The sequence below is a fragment of the Bemisia tabaci genome, chromosome 2 (genome assembly GCF_918797505.1).
Source record: "Bemisia tabaci chromosome 2, PGI_BMITA_v3".
In the NCBI taxonomy this organism is placed as follows: domain Eukaryota; kingdom Metazoa; phylum Arthropoda; class Insecta; order Hemiptera; family Aleyrodidae; genus Bemisia; species Bemisia tabaci.
Window position 1 is genome coordinate 66,611,628 of NC_092794.1, and position 24,276 is coordinate 66,635,903.

At 41.8% G+C, this 24,276-nt stretch overlaps 1 protein-coding gene across 2 annotated transcripts in view; it reads left to right on the forward strand.

Moving 5' to 3' along the window:
* Positions 1 to 24,276, forward strand: part of mirr (iroquois-class homeodomain protein mirror) — a 96,100-nt gene that overhangs the window by 52,795 nt on the left and 19,029 nt on the right. For both annotated transcript variants that reach the window (XM_072296112.1, XM_019055437.2), the window contains exon 3: positions 254 to 363. In XM_072296112.1, the coding sequence (XP_072152213.1) occupies positions 254 to 363 (110 nt within the window). The remainder of the gene's footprint in view (positions 1 to 253; positions 364 to 24,276) is intronic.

Sequence of the window (24,276 nt, forward strand, 5' to 3'; positions counted from 1 at the left end):
CGCAATATGCAGAAAATTCATTAAAATTTGCACGAAAATCCGCCTGACTGTCCTCATGTATACATTTAAATTGCCCAATTAAATTTGGCAATATCTGACGTGGCTTGGTTCCTTTCTGCTTAGCGCGGTGCATTTAAGAGCTGCAGTTTGAGTTTATGAGTTTTTATTTTAAATCGGCTTTCTAATAATAATTATTTTTGCTTTCATCGGAGAGAAGCAACTTGTTCTCATCACCTTGTTTTCAATTTTTCAGGTAGCCGGTTTAGATTTAAAAGAAAATTTGACAGCAGGTGCCGGTGCCTGGTACCCGTCGATATACCACTCGTACGATGCTGCGGCTCTAGCTGGCTATCATTATAATGGGTAAGTCCTACTTTTTCCAATTATCATCATGTGTTTTTCTTTTTTTTTTTCTTTTTTTTTTGTATTTGTAAAAATAAGGTGAATTTGAGACTTGAAACGCAAAATTATATTGAAATTTTAACATTCCACTTCACCATCTCGGTATTCAGTAAAACAATGGCGAAAAGGGTATAACGTAACCCCGAAAAAGAAAAAAAATGGTCCACCGAACGGAGGAGGAACGTGCCTTAATTTTGATCAATCATATTGAGATTTCAAAGTTACCATATTTTTCAACGAATAACTAGGTAAATTTAAAGCGGTAACCACTCTAACAAGTATATGCTGAAAACTTGCCAGAATTTAACTTCAAAGTAAAAGAAACTTGTCAGACAACCCTTTTTTCATCGGTATCCTCCATTAACAACCACACACATGAACTCACACATCGACACACATCCGCCGGACTGAGACCTTGTTAGGTCTTGACGGCATCATCAACTAACTTTTTGGCTGTGTCTAGCAGGATTAGGGGGCCGACGACGCATGCCCCCTTCACCCCGCTTTAAATTAACCGGGGGGGAGGGGGGGCGAAAACGAGCGCGTGGAAGTAGAAGTAAACTAAATTTCAATTAAGTAAATTAAAATGAATTATTATGTGCATAAATTAATTAGGCGAAAGAAAAAGAAAAAAAAGGAAAAAACAACAGGGAAAGAGTTGAAGGAGGAACGCTTGTGCTGGCCGAGGTTCGGATACCTGCTGCGTTGCGGAATGTCCAAAAATTCAGAATTTTTTGTCGCGAACTTCCCGTGAAAACTTTGTAATATCGCGACCAATTGACAACGATGATTAACGGTTTCCATATTTCAGCCGAAGCGTGGCCCCGCAGTCAAAACGTGAGTGGAGAAACGAATACAGAGTGCGCCATGTGTCCGCGCCCGAGATCAAAGTTCACGTGAGCTTTCTTGTCAAGGTTCTCATGCGCGTAGATCTCGTGACAACTGCTGAAATTTTTTGAGGCACTAAAATTTAATTTTTAGAGCACTTTCTAGAGGAGCCTCTAGATGTTGCGACAAATATAGAAAGCTTACAGAATCTCAAAACAAAGTCAATGAAAGGTCTCGTCTCTCTAGCTGGAAAGGGCTTAGAATACATTTTTCAGGAGAATCCGAGTAATATCGCCTCTGAAATAACTTTTAAAATTATGATAAAAATATTTTACTTGACATTATTTTCACCAACTCCATGTTTACGTCGAGCCCATAAATGCACTTTGAGTTTCATTACGAGAGCTATTTGATGAGAAAATTGATGTATGGAATAGTTCCCAAAAATGCATGTCCAAAATTTGTGTTGCCTGTGACACTCTATTTTCCGGTGTACCTCTTTCTGAAGTTTACTTTTTTGAATGAAACCTAAAGGGGGAGAAGTGAATCTCACATGCGTTTAAAGCTATTTTTTTTATTTATTTATTTATATTTTTCACTCCAAATTATTAACCCTTTATGAGACCAAAACCGCTAAAATGTAATGCCAAAAAAATAAAATAAAATAAAAAAAATTTAAAAAAAAAAACAAATTAATAATAAAAATAATAATAGTAAACAACATTACGTATTAAAAAAAAATAAATACATATTGCAGAAATAAAAAATAATGCCCCGAAAAGACAGCTTCCAAGAATTTTGCAACACACTGTATATAGAATAGTTTTACATAGCGCGCGACATCCAATGCTAGGTTACAAAACTAGCGTTTTTATTTCATTCCAAGTTATTTTTTTTACTGAAGACAGCTGCTGAATTAAAATCCCGTCCGGCAACACCGCCCGTGTCTCGGATACCAACTCTCAAGCACCAAGCGAGCCACACATCATATTTTTTAACTAATTACCGCTATAAATAATAGTTGTTTCACTACGAAATCCGTTTGTCAACTAGTCGCCGTCTCGGCTCTTGCTCGGATTCTTACATGCGATTGCTCCGATTTCTCTTATCCCTTGCTCCTTTAAAGCGTCCAGCCCACTTACAAACTAGAGGGTTCAAAGAGGTTCATCGATGCCTTTCCTGGCCCTCTTATTGGCCAGCGGTTTAAGTTGGGGCAATTGATGAGTCTCTTTCAAGTCTCTAGTTTGTAAGTGGGCTCGACGCTAAATAGCGTGGATGTCGGACGGAGAAACAAGCAGGTATTAAACGAATTAGGGTGACTTACTGAGAGTGCGTTCGTTCAATTTTCTTCCCTGTCTCATTTTCCGTGTCTCCCGATGTAAATTATTGAATAGATGCGTTATTAAACTTAAAAATTGAAGTCAGTCCGCCATATTTAGTTATCCGCTCAACGATGACGTAAACTGGTTATAGGAAACAGAAGCCGCCATCTTATCAACGAGATTGGTCCGCGAATCAGCGGGCCTCAACCCTCGCTGAGCGCTGACCAATTTGACTGACGGGATCGCGGCTTTTAGGTATGCTTACAAAATGACAGGTCATCGGATAACTCCAAAAAACGTTTAACAACACTTTCGCTGAGCTCAGCGAGGCACCGAATAATTCGTAGTTTGCATAATTTCGGCTTAAGCGTCCAGTTTTACGACGAAAAGTCAATTTTTTTTTGTGACAATGCCAACAATGCTCATTGTTTGCCATTTTCCCGATGAGGTCCATTAAAGATATTAAGGTACTTGAGAGCATTGACATTCTTGTTTACTGAATATGAATAAATCATTTTGTATGCCATTATTCATAACATTATTTATTATGTCCTTTAATGATAAAATTAAAAAGAGCACAAGGGTTAAGGCATTGAGAGCGAGACTTAAATTCTCACGTAGAGAGAAATGAAAACAACCCGTAACTCAAAACCTTGGGAAGACCATACATCGATTCAAACGATCGCCTTCAGTTCTACAGGCCTAAAAAGCGGACCAAACGTAATCTGATGGTGGCCACACACGTACACACACATTCACCAATCGCACCTTTAAAAGACAATACATTGTCTTTTAAAGGATAATGAGCATTAATTGAGCAACGACTCACCAAGCCCACCGATAAATCAACAACCCAGCGCAAATTAGTCAGCCCACTTACAAAATTCCTCGCGACTTACAGAAGGGGATGGGATACGTTGGAAACAATAATACTGCTTTTTCGAGCCCCTTCCCGCCCGTCCTCTTGTCGCGGAATCCGTGTGGAATTCGCATTGCAAGAGTTGACAAAGCGGACGGTTTGTACGACTGGAGCGGAGTTGTCCGACTTTCCGGTTGGTGCGAATAGTCCTAGAACGCGACGGACGCGACTCGGAGCGACTAATTATTTAACTAGGAGACCCTACAGAATGATTTATTAAAAAGCGGATGAAACACGGTGGCCGGGAACGTTGGAAGTGATGCGGCGAAGCGATCCGGGCGCGCCGCGCGGCCATAAGGAGCAACACAATGGCTATTAGGAAAGCCAAGCGGCGGGCAATTGTCGGCCGAGCATCAAGGTTGAATTAAGGATAAATTGGAAACAATACGACTTTTCAATGGGTCTCTAATTTATATACTTCTATTAGGACGCCGCTAGAGGGGGCGACGGGCGGGCCGGGGGGGACTCGCGAGCACGACGCCAGACCTAACCTCACTTTTCCCGGCGACGACGGCGACGCCAGCGCTATCAGGCTAATGTAATAACTGTGTAACGGCATTCAATTATTTTGCCATAAATGAATTAATGCGGCTGTCCCGTATTAAGGGTAACACCACTCGACTCGGCAGCTACTGTTTTAAAGGAGACTTCGACTCCTTCGCCGCGCGGCAAAACCGCGCCGCTGATCCCTTTGTTCTGCGTCTGCCGCAGTGCCGCGCTCTGGTGGCTATCTCACGAGTCGCGCGCTCGATATCCTCGCGTTCGGGGCATTGAACGTAACGTAAAGGATCGAATCGATGGGTTGATCGAGAGGTGAGTGGTGGCGTTCGTTGCCTGAAAATGGGCACGCTGAGTGTTGGCTGGTGGCATGTCGGGAGAAACGGACCGCTCCACGGTTGAAGGTTTGGCGCTCAAACAATGTATCCGTATCGCGTAAGCAAGTTGAGAAACATCGGTTGAGGGAGATAAAGCGTTCAGATTGCCTGTCGGAGGAGACAATCAGCGGCGTGGCGTGCTTTGCGAGGAATCGAGCAATCTGCCATTAAAACTCGTGGGAAAGAATCGAATAGCAGGGAGTTTACAACGATCGATTCTTCACGATAGCATCAAATGGGCGAATATCGACACTCGATGATTCATGCCTCGCCTCGAAGACAATCTTTAGCCGCCGCGCCAGGTGCTCTAAGTAGACTGCTGTCTACAATGAGTTCGACTGCTCGGGCCCCACGCTCCAGATGATATTCTCAGCAAACTTTAAGTACGTCATTTTTCCTTGAACTGAACGTCCGCAAATAAACACGTGCTCTACAAACCTTTGACAAAGTGTACAAGTACCGCTTTTCGCTCTGCGAAAGTTTGGAGATTGATAGCCATGCCCATTGAATTGAATTGGAGTTTTAAGTATATCATCGAAAAACAATGACGTCTTCGGGAAACGCGTGTGCGCAATCATTTTTCAGCGAAATTTTTCCGTTGTATCATCACTTATTCCATGACGTCATTTCACAGAGCCAATACTCGTGTAATGTCACATCAGGAAAATAACGCACCTAAAGGAAGTTTTATCGTAGAGTCTATTCAGGTCATCTTAAGTGGCCCTTTTTACATTGGAGGATAGGGCATAAGGTATCATTTTCTGATTAGATCCCATATTTTAGGCTTCCAGTCCACTGTGTCACAAAACGGTGATATAGATGGATCTATATCTACCAAACAGAGCTGTACGTGGGTGGGAAACTTAGGGTGTGCTCGTTGGTTCTCGGGCCGTAAGAGTATATTGGAATTGTAAAGCTCCAGTGACGTCAGCACCGATGAAGCTGCCGCCGCAGGCGCGGTTTTCCGTTTTTCTTTAACTCATGAGCCCTGTCCACAACGCTCTTGTCCCATGCCCATGGCTCAAGCGTTCCGCGCACAGTTGGCACATAGTTCTGTTTGGTGAATTTTCTGTTTCCCCAATTCTTCAAAAGGAATCAATCCCACTTTTACATCGTTTCACTGAAAAAAAACTCCGGCCGTGGGAGCCGCAGTTACGGGCTATATAGACATACCGTCCGTTCCGGGCTCAAAGACCGAAAATTCCGGCTGCTGGAGCCGTAGCTTCGGCCTCTGAATCCGGAGCAATTGAAGCTTCGCCTACAGCAGCCGGAATTTTCAGCCTCTGAGCCCGGAACGGACGGTATGTCTATATAGCCCGTAATTGCGGCTCCCACGGGCGGAGTTTTTTTTTCAGTGTTCTTACCCAGCTCACCACGAGCACACCCTACCTTTCCCACCCGAACATAGTTCTGCATGGTAGAAATACATCCATTTATCAATATGCATTCTTTAAGGTAAACGGTGGAACCTGGAACCCTGACAACACCTCCCAGTAACGCAATGCTCAAAGAAGGGTACTTCCGGTTATCCGGATTATGTACGAACAAGCGGGGCACAAGACGAGGCACGTGAAGGAGACCTCTGTCCCGGGGTCCCATGGGCATGGTCCAGCCTCCAGCGGTCCAGCGGGAGACTTTGAATATCAAATACGTAACGCAACCGGGGAATCATGTGCTATTAGCGGGTACAGGGCATCGATAATCCAGAATACTCATTGATGAGTAAAACCGGTTCTATTCCTCTGAAGCAGTTAATGAGATTTATTATTTTACCTCTTAATCTGCCTGCTTAGCAGCGACCGGCAACACATTCATCATAACCTTGTTCCTTTTCTTTTTCTTTTTATTCTCGCCTGATTTGATGGAGGCTTGAAAACCGCACTCTGGTCGATATCAGATTTCAAGTGAGCTGTCCCCGCAGTTGCCGAGCAAGAGGCAAAATCACTTTCTTCAGCACTGAAAAAAAAAATCTCGGTGTATTTACTAAAAAAAGGGTAGAATTACCAAGAATTCAGGGTTCTATTTGATCCCAGTTTTCTCTTGGTAAAATTACCTTTATAGAATTGGTAATTTTACCGAGAAATCTCGGTAAAATTATTGAACTTTCTCGGTAATTTTACTGGACCTTGGTAAAAACGCCAATATTTTTTATCGACTGTGGTAGAATTACCGTGATAAAATGGCAAAGTTACCGGGAATTGATCACCAATAAAAGTGGTATTCTTACCTGAAAAAACAGTAAAAAACCGGTTTTTAGGTAAACTTACCAGTCTGTCTTGGTAAAATTACCAATAATTGGTAAAAAAAAGTGAGATGGTAATGGTACCAACGGACCTTGGTAAAAACGCCGAGAATTTTTTTTTCAGTGTGCTTCTTTAAATCAGGGGAAAACTGAAGCCTCTCAAAAACGACTTGGAAACGTTTAAGGAGTTAAGTCATGGTGGTATTTCGATTTTTCTTGTTTTTCTTCTGTTTGGACATTGATAAGACTACACGAATAGAGACTCAAACGTTATAGTTTTTATGCGTCACGTCGTGTTTGAAAAAGCAATATTGAGAAAATGTGACCACAAGTCAATCGCTGATGCTGGATACCGTGTTGCCATTTCACCGCTTTCGAGAGAGCAGTTGCATATGGTTGCTTCACCCATTTACATTGCAGAAAATTCATGCGACATACCTGCGGGTCGATTTTTTTATTCTTATCGATTCATCCCTGCTCCTGCAATGGTGTTTATCGATCAAGGTCAATCGATAGCTATTCAAGAATCGATCCGCGTTCAGTCGTAGAAGGACTGGGATTCCTCAATAATGTGAAGGTGTCGCACCTCATTGCAAGAACAATGGGAGCTTGAAGAATACCGCGAATTATTCACTTGCACCCGCGGTATTACGCTTCTCTTGTGAAATTCTCATAAAGGCATGCATTCCTTGACGTATCTTAAATGGAAACCAAGCTTTCCATTCACGATGAAGATTAATATTACACAGTCAAAGCATTTAAAAATTACTCTCCTAAGCGAAATTGTATCTTATCCTACCAATTAATGGAGGTCAGATTTTCAGTGAAGCTATGCATGGGGATAGTCCCGGATGAGACCTTTTGGCGACAAGGCCTCATCCTCGAGAAAAAGAGAAGAGAAATGAGAAACCACTTGCGTATAGTAAAGTATCTCTACGGCCAGATCACTATATAATTACTATCCATAAAATTGGAGTCATGTTGTACTCAAGTCAAAACACATTATGTCCAGTTAATTACTACTGTCTTCTCATATGTTTTTGAATTTTTGTTTTTCTCCATCCCGAATAGAATGTTCACCCACAGTTCAATAAAAAGGGTGAATTTGGTCATTTTATCCGGTAAAATTTAAGGTTCACAAGTTAAATTTCTATAAAATTTAATCTGTAGGAGTTCATTCTATACATTTCTCATCTCCCACTGTCCTAGAGGAGAAGATCCCCTCCTCTCTACATCCGCACAGGGATTTAGTGGTTTTCCCACCCTCAAGATCAACTAATTTGGGAAATAATATATTTTAGATGAAGTATAAGCTCGCCCAGATGAATTTTTAGGCAATGTATTTTATCAATAAACCGGAAATGACGTCATGACCAGTCTATTTCCGTCAATATTCATCGGCAATCGTTACGTCATTTCCGGTTTATATTGACGAACAGTCGTGTGACCACAGCTATCCAAACATGAAAACATTTGAAAACTCGGCCGAAAATACCCAAGTCCCTCGGTGAAGGATCCCGCGCGCGCGAGGAGCTTCCTGCCCGAGCCTCGGGCCCAAGACGGAGTCAAAACGCTCGGGAGATTTCATCACCAAATAAATTACAGGCTCTAAGCGGTTATTTATGCGGCACTGGTGAATTTGTATGACACTCGGATATAATAACAGGATAACCCTCGGTTAATCAATCATGTTTGAGATTGAGACCGTGGCCGCGCTCTCTCACTTGACTCGATCGTGGTTCGTGGTTCGCCGCCCCCGCCGCCCCCGCCGCCCCCGCAACCCCCTCCACCCCCGCCACCCTCGCACGGGGACGGGCACCGGACGAGACGGGCCACGGGACGGGACTTGGATGTTTGCTAAGACAAGAACACTTTCGGCGCGCTGAGTGCTCCGGCCGCGGTTGCCGAGCTCGGCGCAAACCACTCAACAGTCAACACTCATCACTTGAGGCGTCGCTCACCGGTCATCGCACCAAAGGGCGTCGTCGTTCGGTCACAAATTGCCCTTGACGAGACTTCAGACTTAAAATTTGGAGATTTTCATCGCTGAAAAGAAATTTTGGTCGCATGTACCAAAGTTCGGTGTTCCAATTAATTTGGTCCGTCAAACTGAATTTTCGGTTTGTCAAACCGAACCGGAGCGGTAAAATGAACTGACGAACTAAGTTTGGCCTTAAAGTTCTTAAAGTTGGGTTTCGTTTAAAAGCTCAGCTGCATGAAGTGAGGGGGATCCAATAAAATAACTAGGAGAACATATGAACCGAAATGCAGGTCCGATATTGAACATCGTACTTATTTCAAATGATCAAACTTTTTCTCTCGGTGGCATTTCACTCATATTACTATCCGATTCCCTGCGGCGTAGAAGAAGCCAATCAACATACGCGGTGATCAACTCGTGTTTGAAATCAGTGACATTGCATTAATACGATAAGCGAAGGCAAAGAAGAGGCAGAGCTTGGAGAGCATGAGGAATCACGCTCGTGAAGGATTCAGGACGGAGCCGGGGCCCCGGGATCCGGGTGACTATCAGTTATGCCGGGGAAGGAGGCAAGTTTTTGAAACGCAATTAAAACTCCATACATCATAGAAAAAGATGAGCAGGAGACATATTTACACAGCATCTGCCTCCCCGCTTCCCCAACGGATGTCACGTTGCCGCCTTGTCGCGCCGTTGCTTGGTGCCTTCGACAAAAAGTTCGAGCAGCTATTTAGTGCGTTCGACTCAGAGCGAGTACACTGAAAAAAAAAAAAATCTCGGTGTATTTACTAAGAAAAGGGTAAAATTACCAAGAACTCAGGGTTCTTTTTGATCCCAGTTTTTTCTAGGTAAAACTATCATTTATGGAATTGGTAATTTCACCAAGAAATCTCGGTAAAATAATTGAACTTTCTCGGTAATTTTACTGGACCTTGGTAAAAACACCAATATTTTTTATCGACTGTGGTAGAATTAACGAGATAAAATGGCAAAGTCACCGGGAATTGATTACCAATAAAAGTGGTATTCTTACCTGAAAAAACAGTAAAAATACCGGTTTTTAGGTAAGCTTACCAGTCTGTCTTGGTAAAATTACCAGTAATTGGTAAAAGAAGTGAGATGGTAAAGGTACCAACGGACCTTGGTAAAAAACGCCGAGAATTTTTTTTCAGTGTACCACTTCGAGTTTGAGATCCACTCAAACGGCAGACATGTTTTTTTCCGAAACGTTTTGGGGTAGCTGTGTAAAATGGGCGATGTTTTGCTATTGCTAGCGAAACTTAAAGATTGCTCGCGGAATGTCCAACACACCGAATGAAAGGGTACTGATTTAACATACTGAATGTAAAAAAGTGTGCGACGACCTACACCGAAAAAAATAATATGCTGTTTTAGCATCTAGGATGTCAAAAATGTGTCTAGTGATCCCAATATGCTGCCTTTACTGCCCCCGCAGTTAATTTTACATCCTGTGAATGCAAATTCAACTGCGGGGGCAGTAAAGGCAGCATCTTGGGATCACCAGACACATTTTTGACATCCTAGATGCTAAAACAGCATATTGTTTTTTTCGGTGTACAAATGCTTAAGTAACCGTCACAGTAGTTAGTTTTACGTCTTGAAATCGCTCAAGCAACTGCCGGTTAATTCAGCGTTTTGTGAGTTTTCGTACACTTTTTTACATCAAGAATGTTAAATCAGCATCCTTTGTTTCGGTGCAAAAAATACCACTTTGAGTTCAAGATTCTCATAAATGGCAGCCACATTTTTTCAAAGTACGTGCGCAAAATTGCCCTTTTTTTTGTCATTCGTCGCTGAAGTAGGGGATTTTCGGTTGATTTTTTCCTTAAAGAGAATACCAATCCGAATTCAAGATCCACACATTTTCGGTAGTAGTAGGTGTGTAAAATTTTTAATTTTTGCATTCTGTTGCTATACAGTAGAAGATTCGTTGGTTAAAATTTCTACAAAAAACAGAAATTAAAAAACGAAAAAAATGTTTAAATTCAATATGCAGCTAAATTCCGCTGCTTCTTTTTAACCATTTTCCATTTTTTACCGCGAGAACCACCTCAATGACCTGGATGAAAATCCAGAAAATTAGCGTCTCCTCGGACGGAACGAACATTTAAATGTTCACATTTGGTATTACTTTACCTCTTGCTTGCAAGCGATTTTGGAGGAAGTGCCTCATTCACATCTGACAGGCAAAAGCGAATTTTCCTAGCTCTATTTAAGTGCAATTTAGACGGCCTCAGGGTTCACAACTTAACGTGAAAGTTAAAAAATAGACAGTTTCTCATCCAAAGGGACCGTGACAGGAATGAGGTGAGGCGTAAAGCCAACACCAAGGCGAGGGCACTAATGGCTCTTAATAGGGGATCAATCGGAAGACCGTGGAGGGGATGTTCAGGAACCTGGGTTCCGCGTTCCTCATTAACCCTCCGAAAAGGGACACCGAGAACTGACGGATCGATGGTGTTTATAAATACTAAGATGGATAGTCGTAATCCCTGCCCGGGGTCCCCGTTTCGCGTTAAATACTCGGAATTTGTTTATACATCAAACGGGATTTTTTAAGGGACAGGCAACGTTGGTCGTTCGTCGAACGTGATTTAAATGCCGGCTCGCGGATATTTTCATGCTTGTCAAGGGACAAACAGAGATGCTGTGTTAACGACAAAGTGTCAGATAGCGCACGATTTTAACCATAAAAAAGGAACGGGAGGGGAAGGAAATTATAGATTGCAGAATATCCCACGTGTCACCGATCGAAATTATAATTTGATGTCTTCGTTTTTATGATTTGGTTTGAAGCCAGTTTAGAGGTTTAAAATTTTATACGATTAACTGCTAGATCTTATAAATAGGATATCGATGACGAAAATTAAACAAGCACGTGTTTTAAATGCAGCATCTCACTTTTTCCACCTAAATTAAAACTTTTTCAAGGTATCACAGGGCCAGATTTACTCAATTGCCGCCCATGGGCCGCCTGTATTATGCCGCCCCCTTCTCATTCGTTTTGAAACATCAATAAAAACCACCAAGTGAACGTGCCGGAGGGGAAGGGGTGTATACGACGCGCGTTTACTCGTGTTGGACATATTTTTTGCGAAAGCTCTGTCAACACTACTAGCAAAAGTTTACGGAGCTTGGCGCGAAAATTATAAGTTCCGTAAAAATATCTCTGTGTGGACAAGGCCTTCCATTTATATGAAATGAACGAAAAAATTATGAAAGAACAAACATAAATTTGGTTTAATAATTTTAACTTCCGCCGCTGTGCCGCGCTGACCGCGCTGTGTTTGGCGCAGTGCGTGAAGTATTCCTACAGTCTTACATGTGTTATGCCTTTCACGCCAACCGCTGCTGCACGTACTTTGTTTGACGCAATGCGTGAAGTATTCACGCAGTCTTGCAGGCGCTATGCGTTTCACGCCGCCTGCTGCTGCTGACAGCAGCGACCGCACTGGTCTTTGACGCAATGCATGAAGTATCCATGCAGTCTTGTAGGCGCTAATATGTGTTACATGCCGACCGCCGCGCCGAGGATTTCTCCTTTTCATCTCAAGTTCTCGTCATCATTGTTCACTGCTCCCGCGCTGTTCCAGGCCAAATTCCTTGTTCGGTTTCTCTCCTAGTCTTAACTCGACAAATTAGAGGTCCTGTCTATTGTATCACAGAGAGACCACAAATCCAGAGATATACTCTCAAGAAATGAGAGATTTTGTCACCTTTTCTCGTTTGTATATTTTTTTCTGAATCCGATTTTTCTTTATAACTACATTTAAAAAAATTGCAAAATTTGCCATCCCCTAAATTTGGCCCTGTGGCCACCCCCTAAATCCGGCCCTGAGGTATCACAGTCTTTCAGTGGCGTCACCAGGGGTCCTAAGCCTCTGGATCACCCTTTATGACCTGGAAGTTGGTCTGAAAAACGTCATAGTTCGTAATTTTCTGGAATTTATTACCTTTTGACCCCCTTTCTTATGAAACATTAGCACTATAGACCGTGGAGCCGTCTGGTCCCATTAAAAAATGTTTGACTACACATTGATATCTTTTTTTTTCTCTTTTTTTTTTCTTTTAAGGATCTCATGACAGTTTAATTTAAAACAGCGTAAATGGAGACAGTTTCCTGTATTTCTATCGTTAATTTCCATAATGTAATTATTTTCCCGGTAAAAAAAGAGTCCCACTCAGTGCGAACATTTTTGCAAAACCCGCACGTGTTCCAAATGATTTTGAGTCGCTTTAATGAATACACCATGGATATATCGTTAAATCGAGGTGAGCAGCGCTAATGACGAGCGTATTGAATATTCAAGATGATGAATCGCCATTAATTGGTGAGCACTGGAACCAGAAGAGTCCCACTGCTGGTACCGTGAATGAACAATGTTCAGGCCACCGCCGACATTCCTACACAGGTAGCTACACACCTACAGCGCCTATTAGCAGTCATCGTTTTATGAGCAATTTAGATAATGTCGCGGTACGCACTCGGTCATTGAATATCAAGCAGAAGAAATTTATTTCGGGCAAGGCGAAGAGCCTCATTCCACGAGAGCCAATCGAATTATGAGACCCCCCGTTGTTGAATCATAATCAAGCCCAGTTGCCGATGTTGATAGTCGTAAACGGATCCCACAGCAAACAGAGACAAAATATATCTTACGAATTAAAAAAAATGAATGGTTTTTAATCTTTCCCAATCCGCCTTTTTGCCATACTGAATTAAATGTTATTATCCCTTCAAATCACACTGGGAAAATAAGTATCTTGGATCTAGAGTCCAGATTTTTAAAACATTTTACAAAGATTCTATCGGATTTTGGCTTGAATCGGAAGCTAAGCCTCTTACTTTACGCGGGTTTTCTTTTGATTCAAGCAAAAATCCGATTGAATCAAGAGGATTTTTTCTTTGCAAATTGTTTAAGAGTCTGGACTCGGGATCCAAGAGACTTTTGTTTCTAGTACACCTCGAAATATATTGAGGTCAAAAGATTTGTTAAATCCTAAGAATCGCTCTAATTAATTCTAAAAACAACATGCGACAGAAAAATCTAAAACTTTTGATAAAATTAACTAAAATGATATGATAAAAAAAACTTGTAAATGTGTCAGGTGGTATTTGCACTTAAAAAGGAACAGAACGGATCTCCTTGCTCAGATATTGAACACTTTTTTGAAAAAATGAAGAAAAATAAAATACATTTAACCCCCTTGAATTTTACGATTTTTCTTCTTAAACCAATACTATACCGTATGGATGCAAATTTACGTGGTTAGACAATTTTCCCGTCGATTCGAGTTAATTTTCAATTATAATTGAAAATTTGAATTGAAATTACAATTGAAAATTTGAATTGAAATTACAATTGAAAATTTGAATTGAAATTACAATTGAAAAGAATGGAAATTATAATTGAAATTTTGAATGGAAATTATAATTGAATTTATTGAGATTATATTTAAAAAATCGAACTTTTTTTGGTATAATTTCTACAATTGGACGTATTTCTATCAAACGGAACTATGTGCATTAAGACACGAGCCCTGAGACTCATAAGAATATGTGCATAACAGGGCTCACGTCATAATGCCATTTGATATAAATACGTCCAATTTGGCAACGGCGAGCGAGGACGGGGCGCAAAATTCTCGGCTATAGAGAGGCGCGAATAAAGAAGTCATGGGTAGCGCGTGGAATTATGCGGCTATGACTGTTGACCATGTTTGTCGACCACTAATCGATGACGATTTGGAATTGCGACCAATAAATCCGTCAACAGGACGGGGGATGGGGGGAGGTGGAAGTCGGATTTGAACACAGATCAGGAGCGTGTTAACACGGTACACCCAGCGTCAACATAATTTGCCAATTTCGGCCTACCCAACCCCCGAATCCGTCGTGTGTTCCATCAGTTGTTCCTCTATCTACACTTCTGCCCTACTCCCCCACGCACAATAATACGGCGCCCCAGGGAGACAGCGCTTTTTCAATAGCGGATTCATAGTGGCGTTTTAAGCGTTTGCTAAATGAGCATTGAACTTGATATGCCTTCATTTTGTGGAGTACGCAACGTTGACTCCCGTTCGTCAAAACAAGGGGCATCAGATGTTATTCCATCATCATCCTTTAGTTTTCATCACGTTTTTCATCATCGTCTTAATGAGCTCAGATTCTGGAAACCAGTCTCGCATGAAAACGGTTGTGCGGATTTAGGTGCAAATTTCGGTGAATTTTCTGCACAGTGCAACGAAAATGATTTAAAATTTTCAAAGGAATCCGCACAAACGTTCTCTTATAAAAAATTGAACTGTCCAGTTAAAGGCAATAGCTGATGCGGTTTGGTTTCTTTCTGCTAAACGCGGTCCAGTTGAGTAACATCAAACTAATAAAATTAGGAAAGGTCCGACGATGAAAATGAATTTTACACAAAAATTAAGCCACGATTATTATGAGGCGTCATTCGTGGATGTAAACACGGAGTCCGACCACAAATCGGAGTAAACTCGATGAAAACACAGATTTCAGTAATTGTCATGCTCACACGAAGCTCAGGGTGTTCAGCAACGATGGGAAGGGTCGGCGGAGAGGGGGAGCCATCGCTGTGTTCAATGCGAAAATCAAGTTCCCCGTACAAATTGCAGCAACCGCGGGTAACGGTCCTTCCTAATTGATTTACTCATGCGGGGTGCAGTTAAAAATCCGTTTGTGGTCCTGTCCGGTGCGTACCCTTTGACCGCATGGAAAACGCCCTCCCACCGCCGCGATAACTCCAGCGCGGTGCTAATTGCACCTATTTACATGGCCCTTGTGCACCACGCCGCACGCGGTTCACAAAATGACGCGTATTAATATTTTCAGTGCCTCTAGGATTGGGCGTTAAACTAGCAATCCCCTGTGAAATTTTGCGTGACGTGGCGCTGCCCGTTCAGATTTGCCTGTGACACTGTAAAAAAAAAAAAAAAAAAAAAAAAAAAAAAAAAAAAAAAAAAAAAAAAAAAACACATTGGATCTAGAGTCCAGACTCTTAAAAACATCGACAAGAAAAAGTACTCTTGATTAAATCAGAATCTATAGCTTTAATCAAGAACCAAGCCTCTTAATTTAAGCGGATTTTGTTTTGATTCAAGCAAAAATCCGATTGAATCAAGAGTATTTTTTCTTGTCAATGTTTTCAAGAGTCTGGACTCTAGATCCATTGTGTTTTTTTTTTCCAGTGGAGGCTTTTACAAGTGAGACCAAAATAACTACCAGCTGTTTTGCATTTATGGGAGCATCTCCATAGAGAGAATCTTTCCAATACAATACCGCGGGCTGATTGTTGAAATCGGTAGACAAAGCGATAGACAATGAGGACAAAAAGGATATGGAGGGATCCTATTGGTGTGCGCGGGTGGTTGCAATGGATAAACGAAGTAGGTAATAGACTAACTAACGGCAACCCACATAGGAGACCCTTTAGTGAGCCCATCATTTTCTCCCTTAGTCTACAAGAACCACTCATTTCAACCAATAAGATCGCTCCATACTCATCGGGTCTTTTGTGTCTATCGTTTCGTCTATCAATTTAAACGATCAGCACGCTGCTAACTTTTAAGGTAAACGCTAATTTTGGAGCCAGATTGCAGTCGTGTGACGCGGTGTCATTTTCCGGAACTAACGCCGCAAGTTCACCTTCTCTTCAACTTTTAAAATGGAGCATGGCTTCAGATTTATCATGAGCAAATGTCGTGCCTCGGGGGAACTGATGTCGCGATTTGACTGATTGTGAGACTCGATCATACCTAGTGACGATTATTGGCCGGCAGCACAATGGCTTTGACGGAGGACAACTTCCGGTTATCGTCATGCGGCGGAAATGTTTGGCTTATAAGGAAAGCAGCTTCATGGCGGCGCGGCGGGCCTCACCGGTGAATACTAAACGACAGCACGTGGGGCAAACAGTCCCACGTAATAACCTCTGTTGCCAGTTTGAAGGAAACCCCAATCAATGAAGTGAAAAAGTGCATTATGGAATTTTAAAAAAAGAAATTTCCTGGATTGTGCATATCTAAACTCCCCGACTTTTCCTTCATTTTCTGTCTCTTCATTGAGGGGTAACCTTTGACGCGCATTTGCAAAAATCTACTGATTTTTTTTTCACCGATTTTGTCTGATTTTAGGGTTCATAGAGTTTTTCATAGTTTTGAATATTCCTAAAATTTCCCGACTTTCCTCTGTCGCAAGAAAAATCCTTGACTATTTATAGTTAAAGTCCTTCACTTTTTCCTAACAAAAAAAAGATGTAAAAGAAGGAGCAAAATACCTGGCTGCATAAACCATCACACCGTAATTTTCACCGAAAAATAGGATGCTGTTTTAACATTCTGGATTTAAAAAAGTGTGCGACAACTCACAAAACGCTGAATTAACCGCCACTGTAGTTAGCTCTACATCTTGACGTTGCTTAAGTAACTGGTGTAGCGGTTAATTTAGCGTTTGTGAGTTGTCGCACACTTTTTTTACATCCAGAATGTTGAATCAGCATTCTTTTTTTCTTGATGTTTTCCGTGCCATCTCAGCTGCGTTCTCCAAAATTTTCTGAAATATCGCTTATTTTTATGGAAGGAAATTCCTGAAAGATTCCCGGATGAAAGACTCAGGCAACGGCTCGACCCCATCCGTCGGATTTTCGTCGAGCTGAGAGGCGTCACGTAGGGCCGTTACTCACGCGGTTACGGTCGGCACGGGCACGTTGGACGGACGCGACGATTTGAGCACGGGCCGGTGGCTACTTACTATTGCGCATGCGCCTCGCGCCTCTCAAAATAGGTGTAATAACCAAGACACAGACACCCGCTTGTCGCCCATGTCCACCACGAGCCCCGATCTAACGGCACTTTTCCATGAATATCGATTCATGCGCATCCATCAGTTCCTCACTCGTCAAAATTGAATCAGATTCTAAAGGAGGCCGCGAATCGAAAATGCTTAAATGTCTTTTTTCTTGCATTTTAGGCATTTTTAAGGGAACTTCTTTCTGAAAAACAGTTCGGTCGTATGTACCAAAGTTCGGTGTCCCATAACTAATTAGGTTCGCGAGACTAAAATTTCGGTTTGTCAACCCGAACTTTTGGTTCGTGTAACCGAACTTGTGCGGTAACGTGAACTGACAAACTATGTTTGGTCACATATGCCGAACGTTCGATCACACGGACCGAAAGTTCAGTTTGAAAAACTGAATATTTGGGATGATATGGAACACCGAAAGTTCGGTCCACGTGACAAAATTTGTTTTTCAGCAATTCATTTATAGATCATTTTCTTTAATTTTTAAAGAAAAGAGCAATGTCTTTCGATTATTGTCATTATCTGAAATCCATACTTCAATGTTCTACTTCACTCGATGTCATTTCTACCTTTTCCTAGTGTTAATTTTAGGAGCATTCATGAAATACATCTTCTCTCTTTTTTGTGTCAGTAGAGAGAAGAATATTCTAGCCTCTATGATCAATAACATAACAAAAAAGTGGGTATCGGTTGAAACGAGATGCAGAAACGAGTGCATGCAATGAGGAAATAAACAACTTGAAGCTGCCACTTAAAACCCATGCGTCTAGAATCTCGAGAAAGCGCTGGATTGTAGACATGCCGAAAGGGCTTTTACAAGCTGAAGCCATTGTCGACTGTCATGATTAAGCTTTATCCATCATATCGGTGACTGTCGATCCGATGGGTCGCTCCGCGTGGAAGGTGACGACAGCGCCTTGTCACTCGTCACTACATTGTGTGCGTTGCCGCCACACCAACCACCAACCACCAACCGCCATGGAATCTGTCCAAGTGCTTAACAAGTCCCGAAATGCGAAACTTTTATGAGTTGTTCAATCAAATCGGTTAATTGCATTATCGGGCTTGGGCCTCCATGTCCAATGCTCATGTAATCGAAAAGTAATGCAGGAAGGGATCCGCCCCAACCGGAACACCCACTCCAACACTGCTGTGCTAAGGGAAAACGTCATAAGAACATCTGAATGTTGCCAAATTTCCCTGTATAATACATTCATTTTCGAGGAAATGTATGGATTTATTTCATTGAAATTTTTTGATACTGCAAATCAGGACGTATTTCTAGCAAACGGAACTATGTGCATGAAGACATGAGCCCTGAGACCCATAAGAATACACGCACAACAGGGCTCACGTCATATTGCACACAGTTCCGTTTGATAGAAATACGTCCATTAAAGTGTGAAATAAATTCTTTGAAAATTTTGGTGAAAAATATCTTTTAGTTACTTGGAAGTTTTTATATTAGCAAAAGAATTTGACAACGTCAGGATGCTCATACGGCGTTTTTCCTTACCGCAGCAGAACACCATACATCAATTTTATCCCTATTGCAAGTTGCACAAAAACCGACTGAAAATATTGCATTTTTTCTTCCTCTTCGTCTTTCTTTTCTCTTTCTTTTTTTAATACTCCTTCCCTTGTTTCCTCTCGAGTGAAAAAATTGTTCCTTTTTTTTTTCATCAGAGTCGGTGTATTGAAATAAACTCTTTTCCACCCTTAGAATGAGTAAAAATGAAGTATGAACTATGTACGGCTAAAATTTTCGAAAACTCCGGTGAAGGAACACAGGGAGACCGTAATTAAAGAGCGGGATGTCAAATGCAAAGAAGGATCATCGGAGGACCGCCTCGCCGCGCCAAGGGGAGGTCCAAAGGGATGAGGGGGGACGGGGAAACAAGGGCTGCGACCAGGACCGCGGGGGATAAATGATGGAGCAAAGCGGCGAAGCGTTATTGCGAAAAAATAATATAAATTCTAATCTAGCATTCAATTTAATATTTTTCTAAATATGTAATAAACGCGAGGTTCCCTTGCTAAGTGTTTTAAAAGTAGCTTTGAGTAGAATCCATTTTGCGCCTCCCCGAGAAGTTCCCCCGCTCTCCGACGCCCCCCTCCCCCCCGCCGATTTGCCGTTTGCCGCTTTCAACCCCTCATTATTGTCGAGCACTCGCATTTACCTCCCCATTAAAAAGAGGATACCGCTTACACCCCCACTCTTTCCTCCGGAGCAATTTCTTGCTCCTTTTTGCTGTTCGGTGTTTGCTCGCCGGAAAATTGCTTCAAGCGTAGTTTTGAAGTTGCCAAGCTGAATTTTCAGGTCCCGAATCCCTTTGAGCTCCTTCACCTCGCTCTCCGTTCTATTCCCTCTTTCAGCCGAGTTTTCTGACTTTTAGTTTTACTAACGCAGGGACTTTTTTTGAGAGTGGGTCAAAGACACAGTATGATGCATTGCGATGCGAGATGACATTATAATCCTTTGAAAATTCACTCAGAATCTGGTAATCGACGACATGACCAAAACCCTTGTTTGATTTTTTCATGTGAATTGGATGACAAGAGAAAGGCTGCCAAAGAAAATGCTCGATTAGGTCCTCCTGGGAGGAGATGAATGGGACGTCCAGCACTGAGAAAAAACTATGGTTTATAAACCTATTAGAGGTAAATATGGAACACCTATAATAGTCGTAAATAAACTAATGATTCTCGGTCTGTGAACCATACTAAGGTCTCTGTACCTAATTAAGGTACCCCGTACCATAACTAAGGTATATGTGCTATTATTATATGTAGAGGTACTACTATTAGTGGTGTTCCATATTTACCTCTAATAGGTTTATAAGCCATAGTTTTTTCTCAGTGAGGGGAAAGATGTCGACAGGGGTTTTAAATGAAATGAGCGACTGCTAACTCCTCGAAGGGTTGTGGGAGGGCAGAATTATGTGGCGGTTAGGTGTTGCAGAGCGCCAGAGAGCGTTGTGAAAGTGGCCTTTATGTATGCATTCAGAAAACCTGTCACGTAAAGGGAATCTGGGCTTGCCGGATTTGAAGACAAACGTTTAATGAGACTACACCCTCCCTCTAAATTATACAGGGGAAAAATGATATTGCTGATTATATTTTTTTTTTACCAAAAGTGTCTTACATGTGTCGATGTAGATTTTGCAATGAAAAAACGCTAATTTAACCACCCCTGTGGTTTAATTATCTTTCCACTATTGTAAAATGTACATTTGAAACATTTTGGACATATTTTTTAAGTAATCCATTTTTTTAGTGTATTGTACTCATAATGTTCTTATTTCGACCAGAAAATAACTCAAAATGCGGCTCAGACTCAGTCAAGCGAGAACTTCGAAAGCGTGAAAATTAAAAATCTGACCAGCGGGCTGATTATTGAAATTGATAGACAAAGCGATAAACAAAAAGGACATAGGTAGTATGGAATGATCCTATTAGTTGAAATGTATGGTTACTATAGACTAAGGGAGAAAATGATGGACTAACTGTCGGTTCTTTCGTCGGTGGCCGTTAGTTAGTCTATTACCTACCTCCTTTGTCCATCGAAATCACCCGATTCCACCAATTCTCGATTCCTTTCATATCCTTTTTGCCTTCTTTGTCTATCGCTTTGTCTATCAATTTCAATAATCAGTCCCCAGAGTGGGTCGTTTCATAGGTTCTGTACGGTCTTTTGGTTGCCGAGTCGGTGATCTAGGAAATGAATAAAACGAGTTGAGTGCTCGACTATGAATTGAACCACATTCGAGATCATTGAGCAACGCCACCGCAAGCTTCTTTACTATGATTCAGCAAAACAGCCCGTGCTCGCAAACGCCCTCAATTGTCGACCAATTATTTATCCTCTATCCGCGGCGCATACATAATCCATCCGGATACAACCGCTCCGCGCTGAATAAACACCGCTACCTCCGAGTGGGGCTTACAAATGTAGTTACGTTGGCGAACGACGAGATAAAAAAAAACTTTTTCTCCTTTTTCCCTTTCTAATTCACCTCTCTACATGTAGGTATCACTTGTCATAGTTCAAAAGAATCGTGCCGCCCTCTCGAAAGAGCTGAGAGGACAGACGTTAGTGACGGATTCTTGGCCGGAGGGAGGGGGGGGGGAAGCACAGTTTTAGTCTCTGTCGGGTACATCAAAACATTATGGAACACTTGAAAAATAATCAAGGCAAAATAATCGATATCAGTGTAAACCAAGGTGGGTCTCTGTAATTGAGCTTTCGCCTATCTTATCTCCTCGAAAAAGCTTTTCACAACCGTCGGCGCATCCATGTTTTTTTTCCGTTTGATGAGCAACGAACTTTTTCGCTTGTAGCGTGTTATCGCCTGTCAGCATGAGTAATTGTTGGTTTACGTGGGGTATTACACACAACGAAAACAAACCCAATTTCGGAATCCGAATTTTTAGCCCGCGATGAAGTTCTGCGGAACATTCATTGCGTTACCGTTTCTTGTTTCCGGTTAGATTAACCTCGATCTTTGAACAATTATTCCCGAGCATCAGTTTTGGAGTGCCCCAAAGTAATGCACGCGAAAACGCTTCAGTATTTATCGAAACTTGACATTTCCTTAAATTTCTACAATGTATTTTTTGCCGTAAACTACTTGCAAGAGCATTGGGCACTTCAAAAATTGCACGAGTAATTATTATAATACACGTGACTGTGATCTTCCATGCCTATTCTTGGAAACTGGATTAATTTCAGCACCGAAAAGAATTGATGAAGTATCGGAAGATTTTTTATTTCCAAAAAGGAAAAAATGCCAGTAAATAATGTTCAACACGCAAAGTACATTCAGTGAACTTTATGCAGTATGTTAAGTTTTACAGAAGCGTTGCAACTTTTTTAAAGTTTCACTCTGAGTGTTAGGGGCAAGGGTATTTTATTCTTTGAAGCAAGTGGATAAATACTGTAAAGACCACGCGGACAAGGTAAAATATGCTCCTCCCCACAGTTTTCCACTGAACCGTATCAGAGTTTTTATAGGATTTTAATTTTCAGACTTTGCTTTCTTGCCTCTCAGAATGGTTTGGACCAAAATTTTCTCACACTGAAAAAACTTTTTCAAATATTCCGTCGATAAATATTTTTTCTTGAATCAAGAGTAATGACGTTTAATTTAAGCAACTTGTTTGCTTATCTCAAACATTTTTTTCCCTGTTCCTGGAAACATTTAGCTCGAATGAAGATGAAAAAATAAAATAAAATAAAATCCTGGCGGTAAATTCAAGAACAATTCAAGAAAATAATGCATGGAATTCGTTAAAACTTCTACTGAATTTTCGTTATGATTTTTTAATTCCGAGAGCTAAAAATGTCAAAAAAATATCCAATAGTTTCCTCTTTAAATCATGAATTAGCGGTCGAGATTCTGAAACACCGCAACCAAGAAATGCCCTTCCTGCACCCAACGCAACGCCTCCATTGTATATGCACTTTCATGTGCATTAAAATTCTAAATCCAGTTTTTTTTTACTCTTATGAATATTACTCATTTAGAATTAAAGAATTTCTGCACTGCACGAACGCTCGTTCCGCTCTCCTCTCTTTTTCAGTGCGTCAGTGTGGGTGTTGCTCCACCAGTAAATTTATCTGCCCAAGTGTCGAGTTGACCATGATGAGCCTAAATTTGATCCGGCTCCAGCGTTCTCCACCTCGTCTTCTCACGCAAAGCTCGCAGCCATGTCAAGCAAAAAACGCGTATCGAAATAGGATCTCGGTTCGAGTTACGTGGTTCTCGCTCGACGAGGCAGCGGGCTGGCCGGCAGGGAAACACGTACAACTTGAGAGTGACGCAACGTAGTATAATGTATGTGTACTATTCAATTGTAAACACAATGCTTGCTCTACTAATTGAAACCATACTAGTGATTATGCCTATTGAGAAACCATTGTAAGTACACTCACTCTCTCTAGGCCTCCTGCCCCCCTCCCTCGCCCTCTCGCCGCCTCCGGCACAAGGCGAGCTTCGGACAACCCGGGGGCTTATCGGAGATTGCAGGTCATGAACACTGGGTTTACGTGGTGGAAAAGGCCTACTATCATAGTAATTACCCTATGAAAAGTCAGCAAAAGGCTCCCTCTTTTCCGCGCTAAGCTCCTCGAACTTGTAACTGCGGGCAGGATAGGTGTTCCCATAACTTATGTAACGACGTGTGTCGACACGCGGCTGTCCAGCACCCCTCTCCTTGCCTTCTCTTCTGCTACCTTGTCATAGGGTGGATCACACGGCAAGAATCGCGTATTTTACATGGAAACGCCAGGAAGATCGGTGATTTTTTGCACTTCATCCAGGGCTGAGGCTCTTCAGCTAAGCTGGATTTACTCGTTAGTGAGCGAACCCCGTTTCCACAAACATGATTTTTACGATTTTAATATTTCTTGAATTTATTCGTTTCATTGGCCGCCTTTTGGTTCTATCGATAGACTTTTTGTCGAGGGGACATTTCCGTTCGGGTATTGCATAACTCTAAGAGAACGGCCTGACCTAATAAACGAGGTTTGCTAGGAACTGGAATGATGAGGGAAGAGGGTTGATTGGTTTCCAGTATAAATGCGAACTTGTACGGAGCAAAATTTATAAGAACTTTGGCTTCGTTTTATTGAATTACCAAACACGATGAATTGCGGGTTTTTTGCCTAGCATGAAGGCGTTTATGAGAGAGCAGGGAGGAAGAGTCTAGTAAGTACTGCTGTGACAGCGAAGAGAGCAGAACGTGCATGCTGGGATGAACCTCGAGACCCATAAAACCATGTGCTAACCATTGCTCATATAGAAATGCACTTACTGCTCTCTTCGCTATCACGCTGAAAAAAAATATCGGTGTATTTACT